This window comes from Triturus cristatus, chromosome 4_1 (genome assembly GCF_964204655.1).
Source record: "Triturus cristatus chromosome 4_1, aTriCri1.1, whole genome shotgun sequence".
In the NCBI taxonomy this organism is placed as follows: Eukaryota; Metazoa; Chordata; class Amphibia; order Caudata; family Salamandridae; genus Triturus; species Triturus cristatus.
In genome coordinates, this window is record NC_140585.1 from 1,222,688,194 (window position 1) to 1,222,703,748 (window position 15,555).

Here is a 15,555-nt window from a genome sequence, read left to right on the forward strand (position 1 = left end):
ACTATTTTGGTTGCTTGTCGGGATCGTCGTTGATGGCTTGGAAAAGAAGGAATTGAGATCAGCGTGCTGGGGTGGCACCAGACATCACTTGTGGTGCAGATGATGCCGCCTACCAGCATGCAAGGGGACTGCTCCAAAATTTCCAGATCTGGTCTGACTCCTGGGGAATATTCTAAGGTAAGGAATCTGTGGCTATAAGTCTTTAGTAGATCTAAAAAAAAACTGCAAATTAATATTGGGTGTTGCACATCTGGTTGAGGTTAGACAGTTGTAACCAGGACATTCATCAAGAGATTTGGTTTCTGCAACTGTAGGGTTTGGGGGGTGAAATTTCAGCCATGGAACTAATGACCTGGTCCGAAGCAAGACACCAGATCAACAACTTTATGCAAGTCTGGTCTTTTCTTCTAAGGATGATAGTGAATTTCATCACACTCCCAGACAGCCCTTTTGTATCTGCCTAATGGGGCCAAGGAAGGAGTAGGGGACATTGCTGCCTACATTCAGGCTTACAGCATCCAAGTGCTTCCTCTTGTTAATCAGGCAGCACAGTAGTGAGAAGAACTGATGCACAACTCTTGCATGTGGACAACAGCTCGACTTAGTCTTTTGAGACTGTACACTCCACCAGACTACGTTTCGCACTGATGCTGTACATTTTTTCATTCCCCACAGAGAAGTCAACTTTGTGGTAGCTGTTGCAAGAAAAATATCTATGGCTGGTTCAAGCAAACTTACAAAAAATGGCAGAAGTGGCTTTGATGGAGTGTGATGTTACAGTGTTTAAACTCAGTTTGCTACTTCCTAGTCCAAAACACCCCTGAGACGCATTTTCCTAGGGCATCCAGTGGGCACTGAGAATTATTATGTGGGGTACGGTTTTTGATCACTGGAGTCTCAGGGCCAAAGAACTGGTGCATCTTATAGCCAAATCACTGTCTTTAGGGACTTGACTCGGTAACAGTAACAAAGGAAATAAATTAATACGTACTCCAGTGAATGAAGAGGGTTAGAAATGGATTCAGTATAAAATAGTAAATAACACTATTGTAAGTGCTTTACTTCAGAAAAAGAAAAAAACATTTATTAACGGGTAAGTAAAAAAGCATCTTCTAGTATTTGTCTACGCCATGCCCTATTCCTTCGCCGCCGGAGCTCGTCAGCTCCATCTCCTACAACAGGGAAACCTTAGAACGCCTCAATTCAAATTCTTGTTCTTGGACACAGGCACTCCAAGCACTGCTCAATGACTCGACATCCCTTGTTTTTAAACCTTGCTGCGTATGGCATACAGACAATTTTTCCCACCCTACTTGCCATCTTCATCAGCCCTTACACCGTCAGCCCTTGACCGGTAGGAACACCACTATTAAAGCCGGACTAATTAATTGTCGCTCACTGGTAAAACATTCATTAAATATAGCCCAATCGCTCGAGGACAATAGGTGGGACATCCTTTTTCTCACTGAAACCTGGTTGGGAGCTGACTCCAATCCTGCCCTCTGTCTTGCGATACCGCCAGACTACAAAATCTTGTGTGCTAACAGACAGAATTCCCACCCCGGTGGAGGTGTGGCCATTATATATAGATCTATCTGGTCAATCTCCTCATTCCCATACCCTCAAATAGAGTGTATTGAGGCACTGCCTTTCTGTATTAAACTTGCCGCTAACTTCACCTATTCAGGCTTATTAGTCTACCGTTCCCCCAAATCTAAAATTTCTCATCTCCCGGCCCTTATTGATTTTGCTTTACAAGCATCCTTCCGTTATGCCAATTTCACCCTCTTGGGGGATTTTAATCTTCACGCGGATAACATTAATGAACCTACTGCCGCTAATTTTTTGTCAACTTTATCTGATGGCGGTCTAAAGCAAATTGTCTCCGGCCCTACGCATAAGGGTGGACACACTCTGGATTTGATCTGTACTAATCTAATTGACATTACTTTAGGCAAGCCTACCCCTGTTATTTGGTCCGATCATTTTGTGATCCCTTTCTCCATTTCCTCTCGTCTGGTGGATCGCCCCAGACCCCTGTCCAACACTAAGGGGCGGAATTGGAGGATGATCTCTCCTGAGAGTTTAGCCCCTCATCTCTCCATGCCCTTCCCTGTGGAGGCTAACGATCTGGACTCTCGAGTGGCCAGTTTCAACCATTGGGTCACCTCAGCTCTGGATCTTCTAGCTCCTATGAGATCCATCAAATCCCTCCGTGCTACTCCCTCTGCACCTTGGTATTCTGAGGAACTCCGGATTTACAAATCGATCTGCAAGCGGCTGGAGAGAAATTGGAGACGGTCTTACTCTCCTGATAGTAGATACAAATACAAAACCTCCCTTAAGGAGTATAGAAAGAAAATCATTGATCATAAAAGATCCCACCTTGAGGAGAAAATCACCCGGGCTAAGGGATCTTCCAGAGTCATTTTTGACACGGTCAGAGCCTTTACTGACCCTATGGCCCTCAAGCGCCAACCACTGGTTTCCCAGGCCCTTTGCGACAATCTTTCAAGCTATTTTGAAGACAAGATTGCTGTCATTCAGAACTCTTTCCCCTGTAACATCATCCCCTCCTATCCGAAATCATGTCCAGTCAGCTCCAATCCTGATAAAGTCTTTTCTAAATTTGAGGTGATCTCCTTAGAACAGTCACTGGCAGAATTACTCAAATGCAAATCTGGTTCCCCCCTAGACCCGTGGCCAGTGAAGCAGTATAAATCCCTTGCTCCTCTGCTTAATCCTTTATTAAACAAAATCTGGAACGACTCCCTTCAGACAGGTATCTTTCCAGACTCCTGGAAACACGCTAGACTGGTTCCCATCATTAAAAAGGCAACCGCAGACCCCTCTGAACCAGCTAATTATCGCCCCATCTCTCTGCTCCCTGCCCCAGCTAAAGTGCTGGAGAAACTTGTACACGGTCAACTGGCTGGTTTCTTGGAGATGAGCGGCGCTTTCCACATCTCCCAGCATGGCTTCAGGTCGGGTCATAGCGCCGAATCTGCCCTTTTGGAGATGGCCGACGCCATCAGATGGAAACTAGACGAGGGCTCTAGAGCGGTGTTGGTGCTGCTAGACTTGTTGGCAGCATTCGACACCGTCTCTCACCCTGTCCTTCTTGATCGATTACAGGCAAAAGGCATTCAGGGCAAGGCCTTGGAATGGCTTGCCTCCTTTCTGTCCAATCGGACTCAGGCTGTATTCACTCCCCCTTTTACTTCAAGCAGTCGTCCCCTTAAGTGGGGCGTCCCTCAGGGTTCTTCATTAAGCCCTCTTTTGTTTAATGTATATTTCTCCCCGCTGGCCGAGATCATCTCCCTATCTGGAATCCAGGCCACATCTTATGCGGATGATATACAGCTTCTGTTCTCATATGATTCCCCTTCTCAGTCTACCTTTGACCCACTAAAAAATTGCCTCCGGAATATCGCCAGCTGGATGGATAACAACTGCCTCCGGCTTAACGCTGGCAAAACCGAAGTTATATTTTTTCATCAGCCCTCTCCATTGGACCCTAACTTGTGGTGGCCTCTCGATTTGAGTGCCCCCCCCCCCCTGCCTAAAGATTCTGTCAAAAACTTAGGAGTCATTTGGGATAGTGACCTTTCTTTTCAGAAGCAAATCCAGTCTGTATCTGTGGCCTGCTTCTCCAAAATGAGGATGATGAAAAAATTCATCAACTTCATCCCTAACCAAACCAGAAAAACGATTGTGCAGGCCTTAATCACTTCCCATCTTGACTATGCTAATGGCCTGTATCTAGGGTTATCCAGAGGTCTTCAGCGTCGTCTCCAAACAGTTCAAAACGCCGCTGTTCGTCTGGTCTGTGGTCTTCCCCTCAGGGAACATATCACCCCCCACCGACTCAGGCTGCATTGGCTTCCAGTTCATAAAAGGGCGGAATTTAAGGCTCTCATCCTCGCCCACCGCGCGATCAATGGGAAGGGTTCTGCTCACTTATCCTCATGCCTTCGTCCTTACAGTAACATTCGCTCACTCTGGTCGAGCTCTCAACATCTTCTTTTTACCCCTAGGGTCAAAAAGGCTCGATCTGGGGGGAAAACGTTCCAAGTTTGTGCTGCCTCCCACTGGAACAACTTACCCTTGTTCATTAGGATCATTCGGGAAGAACTTCCTTTTCGGAGAGCCCTGAAAACCTTTCTTTTCTGCTAATTTCCACTCAATAGCTAGCATTGTATCCGCTCTCACACAAGCGCCGGGACACCCCGTTGGGGTATCTGTGCGCTATACAAGATAAATAAATAAATAAATAAATAAATATTAGTGTTTAACTTTTGAAGCACCATCTGAGGGTGAGATTTGACCACAAAGGTTATTATTGCTCATTACATTTAGACACTAGATTTTTGATAAAAATTGGCCCTCTGAAAAATTCTGTACTATGGGACTATGGTTCTGAAGAGAACGGATTTGTAAACTAGATTCAGGTTCTAAACTTAAACTCCAGTTTCTAGCAGGAACTGTTGAAGCTAGTTTTTAGGAGTGGGTGCCTATTCAGGCCACTGAAAAATCTTTACCATTACTGGTAGCTTCTGAGGTAAGAACCTCCAATCCTTTAGGTACTCTTGCTGGGAACTGGCTACATTTGTTCTAATAAAACAAATTACGAGTTGTAGGACTTCTGGTTCCACTTAGCAGACAGCAATGACCAAACCCTTAGTCGCCACTAACTTCACCACAGGATCTCCAGAAGCAGAAGTGATAATTCAGTCTGAACACGAATGCTCCCCTCGTTGGCTTATGCCTAGTAAACACCACATTTATGCCATCAACAGGAGAAGGAAACCTAGCTGCTTTCTTCCATAACAAAGTGCTTACAATGTGTACAAAATAGAAAGCTTTGGTAATGCTTAGCATTCCTATGCTGTCCAACAAAACCTTGGTTTATCAAAGCGTATGCTTTTGAAAGAGCACAGGGATTATCATCCTTGGCTGAAGCTTATTAGTGACCCAGTAACACTTGAATTGTGGATTAGGTTTAAGGTCAGTTGTCTCCTATGCAGAAACGCACAACCATGGGCATGCTGCTTAAACCTGAAGTCTAGCTATGCATCCTCATTATGACTCAAGGACTGTTTACCGCTCCATGAATAGGCCTCCTCAAATAGGTACAGTAACCTAGGAGAACTAGTTTAAAGTGTGCATTTCACAAAAACCTTACAATATATGGACGTTTAAGAAACAATATCATTGTGGGCAGGATACTCTTGCACCCAGAAGCTTCAACACCAACGACCACAAACTCACAAGGAACCTTTTTTTTAATAGAAAATAGCAGCATTTAATGGAAAATGTATTAATGATGGTGCTCACAGCTCACCCTCTGCAGTCTTGAGAAATTTAACTGGCTTAGCAGAAGTTTGGTATTTTTTAAAGTAACAGATTCTGGCTTAAGCTGCCACTAGATGTCAAGTAGTTTAAATTAGTTGCCACGTTGTTTCCCCTTTTCATTTTCTCTTCTTCCCTTTCTGTGCAGGAGGATCAGGGGTCTTTCCCTCTGCCAACAACAGTTCCTTTTTCAGCTCCAGCAGTTTTGACACTTCTACATCAACCAACGGCTTTTCGGCTTTTTGAGTTTTCAGCTCGCGCACCAGGATCCCCTAAATATTGCGAAAAGAAAATATGTGGAGTTTACATAAATGGCACTTCAAATTACAATCTAGTGTACAGCGGTAAACACTAAATGTGGTTAAGTGGATAAACTAGAATTGGAACCACACTCCTCAATCCTTGGTTTGCCCTGACCACCTCACCTCTTCGGCTCACTTGAGTACATAGTGTATCTTAAATAAAGTATGATTTGAACTTAATAGTCATTGTGTGACCCAACGATAGTTCCAAGAAAATAAGTCAATTAAGGCCTAAAAATATTTGACCAAATTTTTGTGTGAGCGGTACAGTCGAACAAGTTACTTACCTTCGGTAATGATGTATCTGTAAGAAACATTAGTTAGTTAGATTCCTCAACTTAGAATATCCCCAGGCGTCAGACTGGATCCGGAAGATTTTTGTAGCAATACCCCTTGCGCGTCGCTAGGCGTCGTCTGCGGCTCCGCGTCAGTCGTTGGCGTCGTGCGCCGGAATGACGTCGGAGTACTTAGACGACGCCCTCGCGCGCTGACGTCAGTTCTTGTACATAGCTTTCCGCACCAGGAACGCAGAGCCATGCAAGAGACCGACACTGGTGCCAAAAAATCTAGGGCCCTGAAAAGGATAGCCTTAACCCTAGATGTCAGTTCGCAGAACGGGGAGGATGGGTGGGTCGGTGAGGAATCTAACTAACTAATGTTTCTTACAGATACATCGTTACCGAAGGTAAGTAACTTGTTCATCTGAAAGAAACACGTTAGTTAGATTCCTCACCTTAGAATAGATACCCAAGCAATACCAACCCCGGTGGTGGGTCTGCGAACCAAGATCACACCAGAAAGTCCTGGAGGACAGAACAGCCAAAGAAGCCATCCATCCGGACTTGGGTGTGTAGGCAATAATGCCTGGCAAACGTGTGCAGCGAAGCCCACGTGGCCGCCTGACAGATGTCCTGCAAAGGGACTCCCCGTCCCAAAGCAGTAGTAGCCGCTGTGGCCCGAGTAGAATGGGCTCGCAGCCCAACAGGCGGGTCCTTTTTTGCCAAGGAATAACAGATTTTTATACACAAAACGACCCACCGGGAGATGGTCCGTTTGTGCACAGCTTTTCCCTTCTTTGCACCCACGTAGCCAACAAAAAGCTGGTCGTCCACTCTGAACTGTTTTGTGCGGTCCAAATAAAAGGAGAGCGCACGTTTTGGGTCCAGACGGTGGAGCCGCTCTTCCTCTTTGGAAGGATGCGGAGGCGGAAAGAAGGTGGGCAAGGTGACAGATTGCCCAAGATGAAAGGGGGTCACCACTTTCAGTAGAAAGGAAGGACGAGGCCGAAGGACAACCTTGTCCGGATGAACAGATAGAAAAGGAGGCTTGGACGATAGAGCCTGGAGCTCACTCACCCGTCTAGCCGAGGTGATGGCTACCAGGAAAGCAGTCTTAAGAGTCAGAAGACGAAGAGGACAATTGTGAAGAGGCTCAAAGGGAGCGCACATCAGAAATGTTAAGACAAGATTCAAGTCCCACTGAGGCATTACGAAAGGGACAGGAGGGAACGTGTGAGTAATGCCTTTAAGAAAGCGTGAAACTACAGGGGACTTGAAAAGAGAAGGCTGATAAGGAAGCCGTGAGAAGGCAGAGATGGCAGCAAGATAACCTTTCAAGGTGCCCAAGGCAGAGCCCTGCTGTGCCAAAGAAAGAAGAAAGAGGAGGACCTCAGAAAGAGGCGCGGAAAGGGGATCCACAGCCTTTGCTGTGCACCATGCCACAAATTTGTTCCACCGGCAGGCGTATACCGTCTTTGTGGAGGGACGCCTGGCTGCCAGAATGATATCACAGACTTCAGGAGGCAAGTCAAATGGCATCAACTGCCGCCGCTCAATCTCCACGCATGGAGGTGGAGGCTGGACAGGTTCGGGTGGAGGACCGTCCCCTGCTGCTGCGACAGAAGATCGTCCCGAAGGGGCAGACGTATCGGAGGATCGGTCAACATACTGAGTAGCTCGGGATACCAGTACCTTCGTTCCCAATCCGGAGCCACCAAGATGACTTGGGCCCGGTCGTGCCTGATCTTCTTCAGCACTCTGGGCAGAAGTGGTATAGGCGGAAAAGCGTACAACAGACCGCAACTCCACTCGCGACGAAAAGCGTAGCCGAGCGAGTGCCGCCTTGGAAATTCCAACGCGCAGAACTGCTGACATTGCGCGTTCTCTTCGGTGGCGAATAGATCTAACCAAGGCTCTCCCCACTGCTGAAAGAGACCTTGTGCCACTTCGGAGTTCAGACGCCATTCGTGATCCATCATGCACCGGCGGCTGAGTTAGTCTGCTCTGGCGTTCAGAGAGCCCGCCAGATGTTGAACCACTAGGGTGACGCCCTGGTGTTCCAGCCATGTCCAGAGGCGCAGAGCCTCCTGACAAAGGCTCCACGACCCCACCCCGCCCTGTTTGTTGCAATACCACATGGCGGTGGTGTTATCCGTGAACACCTGCACAACACTTCCCCGGACAGAGGGAAGGAAGGCTTTCAGTGCAAGTCGGATCGCTCTCAGCTCCAACAAGTTGATGTGGAGGCGAGACTCCGCCGGAGACCAGAGGCCTCTGCTCTCCGCCTCTCCCATATGGCCACCCCATCCCAGGAGGGACGCATCCGTCACTACGACATGCTCCGGTAGGGGTAGGGAGAGGCTCTTGCCCGTGACCCAATCGCGCTCTGTGAGCCACCACTGCAACTGCTGTGCAGTGCCCTCCGAGATCAAGACATGGTCGGACAGGTTGCCGTGATGCTGGGCCCACTGAAACTTCAGGTCCCACTGCAGAGCCCGCATGCGCCGCCTGGCGTGATGCACTAGTAGGATGCAGGAGGCCATCAGCCCCAGAAGCCGCAACACTAGCCTGACCGAAACCCAGGATAGAGGCCGAAAGATAGGAATCAGGGCCTGTATATCCCGGACCCGCTGTTCCGGTGGATAAACACGGAACTGCGCCGAATCGAGAACCGCTCCGATGAAGAGGAGCTTCTGAGAGGGGCTCAGGTGTGACTTCGGCACGTTGATGGAAAACCCCAGCAAATGCAGGAGATCCGCCGTAGCCTGGAGGTGGGAGACGACTGCCTGGGGCGAGCCCGCCTTCAACAACCAGTCATCGAGATAGGGGAAGACTGGGACCCCTGATCTGCGCAGATGAGCTGCGACCACCGCCATCACTTTCGTGAACACCCGAGGGGCACTGGTAAGGCCGAAGGGGAGCACGGTGAACTGAAAGTGCTCCTGACTCACCGTGAACCGCAGGTAACGCCGGTGGGCCGGCAGGACGGGGATGTGGAAATATGCGTCCTGCAAGTCCAACGCTACCATCCAGTCTCCAGGGTCTAGGGCAGCTAGAACCTGAGCCAAAGTCAACATTTTGAACCGTTCCTTCCGGAGGAAGGCATTGACGTTCCTGAGGTCCAAGATAGGGCGTAGGCCCCCTTTGCCCTTCTTGGGAACCAGAAAATAGTGGGAATAACAACCACGACCTACTTCTGGGCTCGGAACGCGCTCGACGGCCTCTTTGGCCAAGAGGGCCGAAACTTCCTCTTGCAGAAGATTCAAATGATCCTCCGAGATACGGTGGTGCTACGGTGGCATGGCTGGAGGGGTCGTCTCGAAGGGGAGGGAGTAGCCCCTTCGGACGATTTGCAGCACCCACCTGTCCGAAGTGATGGTACGCCAGTGGAGCAGGTGATGGCGAACCCTGCCTCTCACTGGCGAGGAATGGGCCTGAAAGCTCGGACTAGGAAGGCTTTGAGGCGGATGCTGCCGGGGTGGATGTGGACTAACCGCGTTGTCCTCCAGTACCGCCTCAGCGGAAACCACGTCCGCAACCGCGTACAGGCTGGTTCTGCGGCCGGTGGCTAGGCGGACGTGAGGAGGTGCCCCTTCCTTGGCCACGAAAGGAGCGAAAAGCGGAAGTTTGTGGCCGCGGGGCCGAGAGGCCCAAGGACTTGGCCGTAGCCCGGGAGTCCTTGAAGCGAGCCAGCGCACTGTCCGATTTCTCACCAAAAAGGCGAGTGCCATCAAAAGGCATGTCCATGAGAGTACTCTGGACATCCCCTGAAAAGGACGTGGACCGCAGCCAGGCGTGACGTCGAAGCACCACCGTGGTAGAAATCGCCCTACCCAGCGAGTCCGTAGTGTCGAGTCCACATCGGATTGCATGGCGCGCTGCATCTCTCCCATCGGCCAGAGCTGAGGAAAGCCGTGCCCGGGCCTCCTCCGGGCACAGGGGCAGCACGTCCTCCACCGTATCCCACAGAGAGTGGGAATAACGGTCCAAGAGACAGGCGGTGTTCAAAGACCGCAGGCCCAAACTGAGCGAGGAGAACAGCTTCTTACCGAACTGTTCCAGTCTCTTGGAATCCCGGTCCGGAGGAGCGGACGGGAAGGAGGATTGGGAGGTAGAGGCCTGGATAACCAGACTCTCGGGGGTGGGGTGTTGGGACAGAAAACTGGGGTCGCCTGGAGCAGGGCGGTGGCGCCTGGCAACGTTCCTATCCACAGGAGGGACTGTGGAGGGCTTGGACCAGGTGCCCTGCAGAACGTCAATGAGGGCCTCATTGAATTGCAGCAGAGGCTCAGTGGAGCATGCGGCAGACTGAAGTACCTCAGTGAGGATGTTGGGCTTGAGCTGCCTGCCGTGGCTGTGAAGACTAAGGGCCGCGGCCGCCTTGTGCAGCACCACAGAAAAAGCTGCACCCTCCTCCGAAGCCACAGTCGGAGGAGAGATGAATCCAGTGTCCGGTGAGGTATCCAAACCACTGGCCTCCCCCAGTTCATCTGCCCAGTCCTGTGAAAGTTGGCCCTGAAGGGCCAAAGGGTCCACGGACCCATCCCAGTCGCCCCAGTCATCCGATTCCTGGTAAACAGGAGGAATGATCGGAGCCGGTCGATAGACAAAATGTGTATCTAGCGGCGTCGGATGCGGCGTCGGGCGGCGCCGCACCGGCGTCGGGACCGGACAGGGGCTGAACCGGGGAATCGACGTCGACCGGAGTCGGTGTCGGAGGTGGCACCGGTGTCGACGCCGGCGGAGGAGGCATGACGAGGTCGACCGGCGTCGACGGGGGCCCAGGCCTCGGCGCCTCGGGGACCTGCGGCGTCGGGGCCAGAGCCTCCAACGGCGCCGGGGCCGGAGCCGCCGGCGCGCAAGTTCGCCCAGTCGAGTCCACGGGGCCCGAAGGCGCGCAAGCGGGCGTCGACGGCGGGGCCAGACTCCTCATGGCAGAGAGAAAGGCACTGACCTCTGCCAGCGTCGCGTCAGTCCCAGGGACCGGCGGGTATGGGGACGTGCGCGGCGCCTGCGGCTCCGGCGGAGCCGCAGGGGTGGAACCACCCTGACCCTCGGCCGAGTCGCGCGACCGGCGAGGGGAGTCCGAAGAGCGGTGACGCCTCTTGGACTTCTTGGAGCGCTTCGACTTACCCGAAGACTTCGAGCCAGACGAGCGACGATGTCGAGTGCGGCTCCGCGACCGATCCTTGGACCTCCTCCTGGACCGGGATCGAGAGGGGCGCGGAGCCGATTGGCGAACCTCGAGAAGCTTACGGGACCGCTCCCGCCTAGCTTTCAAGGTCAGGGCCATACAATCGGAGCACGACTCCGCGTCGTGGTCGAGGCCCAAACAGTACAGGCACCGGCGGTGATGATCAGTCACCGATATCAGTCGATGACAGTCGTCGCAGGCCTTGAAACCAGGCATCCTACCGGCACCAGAGTCGAGAAAGTGACCAAAAAGAGTCAAAAGGGTTAGTCAAAAAATGACTAAAGGGGTAGCTCTCCCGGATCGGTGCTTACTGGCGCAGAAAAAAAGAAGAACTGACGTCAGCGCGCGAGGGCGGCGTCTAAGTACTCCGACGACGTCATTCCGGCGCACGACGCCAACGACGGACGCGGAGCCGCAGATGACGCCTAGCGACGCGCAAGAAGTATTGCTACAAAAATATTCCGGATCCAGTCTGACGCCTGGGGATATTCTAAGGTGAGGAATCTAACTAACGTGTTTCTTTCAGATAAGTGTTGCAATACATATTTACAAAGTTGCCCAGTATTTTAGTTGTTATGGAATCCCCAGCCATTAATTGGTTTACAGCTACAGTTAAAGATGCAATTTCAAAACCTATTGTCACAGTCACAGCTTTTACACCTAAATTTAACAACACACAACAATAAAATACACAACTTCCAGGAGTGCTAAAGAAGAACTTAGTCACTTATCTCTAAGAATGGTTTTGCAGCGTGAAGCTCTTCTAGATTCACATGCGGTGCATTATTTGACCACCTAGTGGTTGGATCTGGAAGTATTTACTTACAAACTTTTTCTAATTGTACGTCGACATCGGCAGAGTTCATATGATTCACTATGACATGAACCATAAGCTGCCAATGCCCATTAATGTAACCTCCATTTTAGATTCTTTTTTTGTCCTCTTTGCTTTATTCTCCTCATTCGTTCAGATAGGTGGAAAGGTCACATGAATTTAGAACAGCTTAAAGATGCAAAAAACATTCTTACAGGTTTTGTTCACAGTGTAAAGCTCTGCTGGAGCTCAGGCTGTGCAGTGATTAGTTAGTGGTACAATTTCCCTTTGGAGGGCAGTGTGAAGCGGGAGTGATTACTAAATAAATGCCATAGCACCAACTGTATTACTACTGCTTCTGTATCTAAACAGTAGTTAGTGTTTTGTAAATATGCATTTGGCTGTCCTTGACACTGCCATTCATATGTCTTAAATATAGATTAGACATAAAGGACAATGTTACTCCCTTTTTCTCAACTCCGATGCCGTCTGACCTACCGTAGAAGATTTACATGCTTAATCAAAGTATATATGTACAACCCACCGGGCAATAGTCCCTTTAGTCATTGCTGTACTCAATGCCTGCAGTACATGCGCTACAAAGAATTGCTTAAACTTCACAATAGCCTTTGGCTCCTGTGCCCAGTATATTACGGGCCAGATGTATTACCCTTTTTTGCGGCCGCAAACGGGAGAACCTCCCGTTTGTGGCTGCTAAAAAGGGTAATAGCATGTACAAATGCTATTTTATGAGTCCCTGGTTCGCAAAATAGCATTTGCGACTCTAGCTATTAGGAAGTGGCGTCACTTCCTAATAGCAAGTCAACATGCTATGTACTAGTGTTTTGCAACCGTATTTGAGGCCGCAAAACACTTGCAGTTTACCACCTACTTCAAGTAGGTGGTAAACCACTTGCAATGGGGAAGGTGTCCCCAGGGGACCCCTTCCCCTTTGTGAGTATGTTGGAAAGGAATATGCTACTTACCAGTATGCATCTGTTCTTGGCATGTAGAGCTGCAGATCTATACACTGTGCATAGATAGCCATCTGGTGTTGGGCCCGGATGTTTGCAGTTTGTTTTTCCTATTGGAAAGTCTTTGGAAGTCACGAGGTCGGTGACTCCTCCTTTGGATCGTATTGCGCATGGCCGTTGCAGTTGTTTGGAACAGTGTTTTTAGTACAGCCTGGCCCACACTAGCTTGTTGCTTGGTTTGCACATCTACACAGTAATGTTTTGTGAAAGTGTGCGGTGTTGACCATGTCGCTGCTTTGCAGATGTCATCTAGTGGTATGTTTCCTGGAAAAGCCATAGAAGCCCCTATCTTCCTTGTAGAGTGGGCTTTAGGGGGAACAGATAGCGTTCGTTTTACTTTGTGGTAGCAAATCTGTATGCATTTTACAATCCACCTTGCTATCCCTGATTTAGAAATAGGGTTGCCTTTATGTGGTGGAGAGAAAGAGACAAATAGCTGTTTGGTTTTTCTGAAAGGTTGTGTTCTTTGGATGTAGTAAAGTAAGGCCCTTTTAACATCCAGTGTGTGTAAAGCCCTTTCCGCAACGGTTTGAGGTTGTGAGAAAAAGACTGGTAATTCTACCGACTGGTTTAGATGGAAGGGAGAAATGACTTTGGGTAGAAATTTTGGATTGGTGCGGAGTACAACCTTGTTCTGATGCATTTGAAGAAAAGGTTCCTGTATGGTGAGTGCTTGTATTTCACTAACCCTTCTAAGGGAAGTGATGGTGTTGGAAAACCACTCCCACACTAGAAGGGGTGGTGGTGGTCTTCCGGACACACTGTGGTAGCTTGGCTCGAGTGGTCAGGAATCAGGCTCCGTGCTAAGCATACAACATACCCAAACAATAACCATGCGTGCATCCGTTCCAAAAACGACTCTACACCGTAAAAATTATGAAAATAACTTTCTTTATCTGCTTTTTCTCTTAGTTGCTGATTGGAGAAATAAATAAGACAATCACAATATACAAATTTAAATAGTGCAGGTCAAATAAATACTGTCTGGAGATTCAATAAATAGGGGTGATCATAAATACAAGGGACATAAATATAAGTGCAGGTAATACAGGCAATTACATATTCTGAGGCATTAAATACTGAACCAATAAATATTGTACACCAACAAGTCCTGTAGACCAATAAATATAGTGAAGCAATAAATAGGTTAACACAATAAATACAGTGCCCCTAATAAATAATTAAAAGTATACAGCAGCACTCATGTAATCAGATCACTTTTCAATTCCTAAGGGCTGATTGGGCCCAGGCACAGCTTGTAGGGTTGTGGAAGGCTTGAGGGGGGGGGGTCTACTCCCTGGCTGGGACAAGGCTGAGGCCTAAACTGAGGTAGATCAAGGGGGGAATACCAGTGCCCTGGCTTTCTCTCTCCACACAACCTCTCTAGGTTAGTCCCAGTTCACCCCTGGCACAGTCAGGTTGGTTTCAGCACCTCCCTAGCCCCTTAGAGCAGTCTCTCAGGTCTCCACAGGGCCTTAGGCGCCCTCTACTCCACTTACTACCCTTTTTCTGATGTTCCGACGCCGCTGGAGTCGTGTCGATGCCGTGAGGCGGTTCCGGTTCGATCTCGGCGGCCTCGGCACAATGTCAGTTCTAGACGACGCCGGTAGGCGGTTCCGGTCCGATGTCGGCGGCCTCGGTTCGATCTCGACCTCCGATTCGACGGCGTCGGGCAGTCTCTACTCGGTGTCGACTTCGGGCGGCCCCGGTCCGATGGCGCTCTCGGCTTCGATGACGTCGGCCGGCCTGGCCTCGATGTCGACTTCCGGCGACTCCGGGGTGCGATCCTCACCCCCGACCTCCGGTGCTCCTCCTCTCAGGTTCCGGGCGACTCCGGAGTGCGATCCTCACTCCCGACCTCCGGTACACTTCACCTCGGTCTCCGACGACTCCGGAGGGCGGACTTCACTCCTCCGATGACGCCGCTCACTCGACCTCGGTTAACTTCCTCCTCGACCTTTGGTATTCCTCACGACCTCCGTCGGCGCCCTCTCACGACCTCAGGCGGCTCCGGGTACGACGTCTGCTTCTTCAGTCAGCGCCGCTTCTCCACCTCGGGCTCCAGGTCTTAGGCTACTCGACGCCGGACTCCAGGGAAACCAGTTTCCAGGTCAGGATCTTGCTGCTTTCTGCTTCTAAGGCCTGTTCCTGCTGTCCAGGTCCTTAGGATGAGTTTTTCTGGCTTCTTCCCACACAGGGCTACAGGCTGGGATCCATCAGTAGGGACAAGTATCAAGGGTGGGTTTATGGACCCCACTCCAGGCACAAGTTTCCACCCCTGCTGCTTCACTCCTTCCTCCTTCACTGTTGTGCTGCTCTCTCCTCACCAGTCAGGTGCCAACTGCCAGCTCCAACTGCCAACTCTCTCTCTTAACTCCCCAACATTCCAAACCGCCTCCAACTGTCACAGGGTTCTGGAATGTTCTGGAAGGTGCTGGTAGGTTCCAGTGGATGCTGGTGATGTCACAGGTGGCCACCATTTTGTGCTTCAGGCCCTCAGACAGAAGTTTCAGGGGTAGGTAAAATGGCTCCCTGAATCTGCAGCAACACTAAAAAGTCTGGTGGTTCCCAAAAAGGAAAA

The 15,555-nt window shown here is 50.2% G+C and overlaps 1 protein-coding gene across 2 annotated transcripts in view; it reads right to left on the minus strand.

Moving 5' to 3' along the window:
- Window positions 1–5,279: 5,279 nt before the first annotated feature.
- Window positions 5,280–15,555, minus strand: part of MARS1 (methionyl-tRNA synthetase 1) — a 253,255-nt gene continuing 242,979 nt past the window's right edge. For both annotated transcript variants that reach the window (XM_085654605.1, XM_085654606.1), the window contains one exon: window positions 5,280–5,624. In XM_085654605.1, coding sequence (XP_085510731.1) covers window positions 5,472–5,624 — 153 coding nt within the window. In that variant the 3' untranslated portion in view covers window positions 5,280–5,471. The remainder of the gene's footprint in view (window positions 5,625–15,555) is intronic.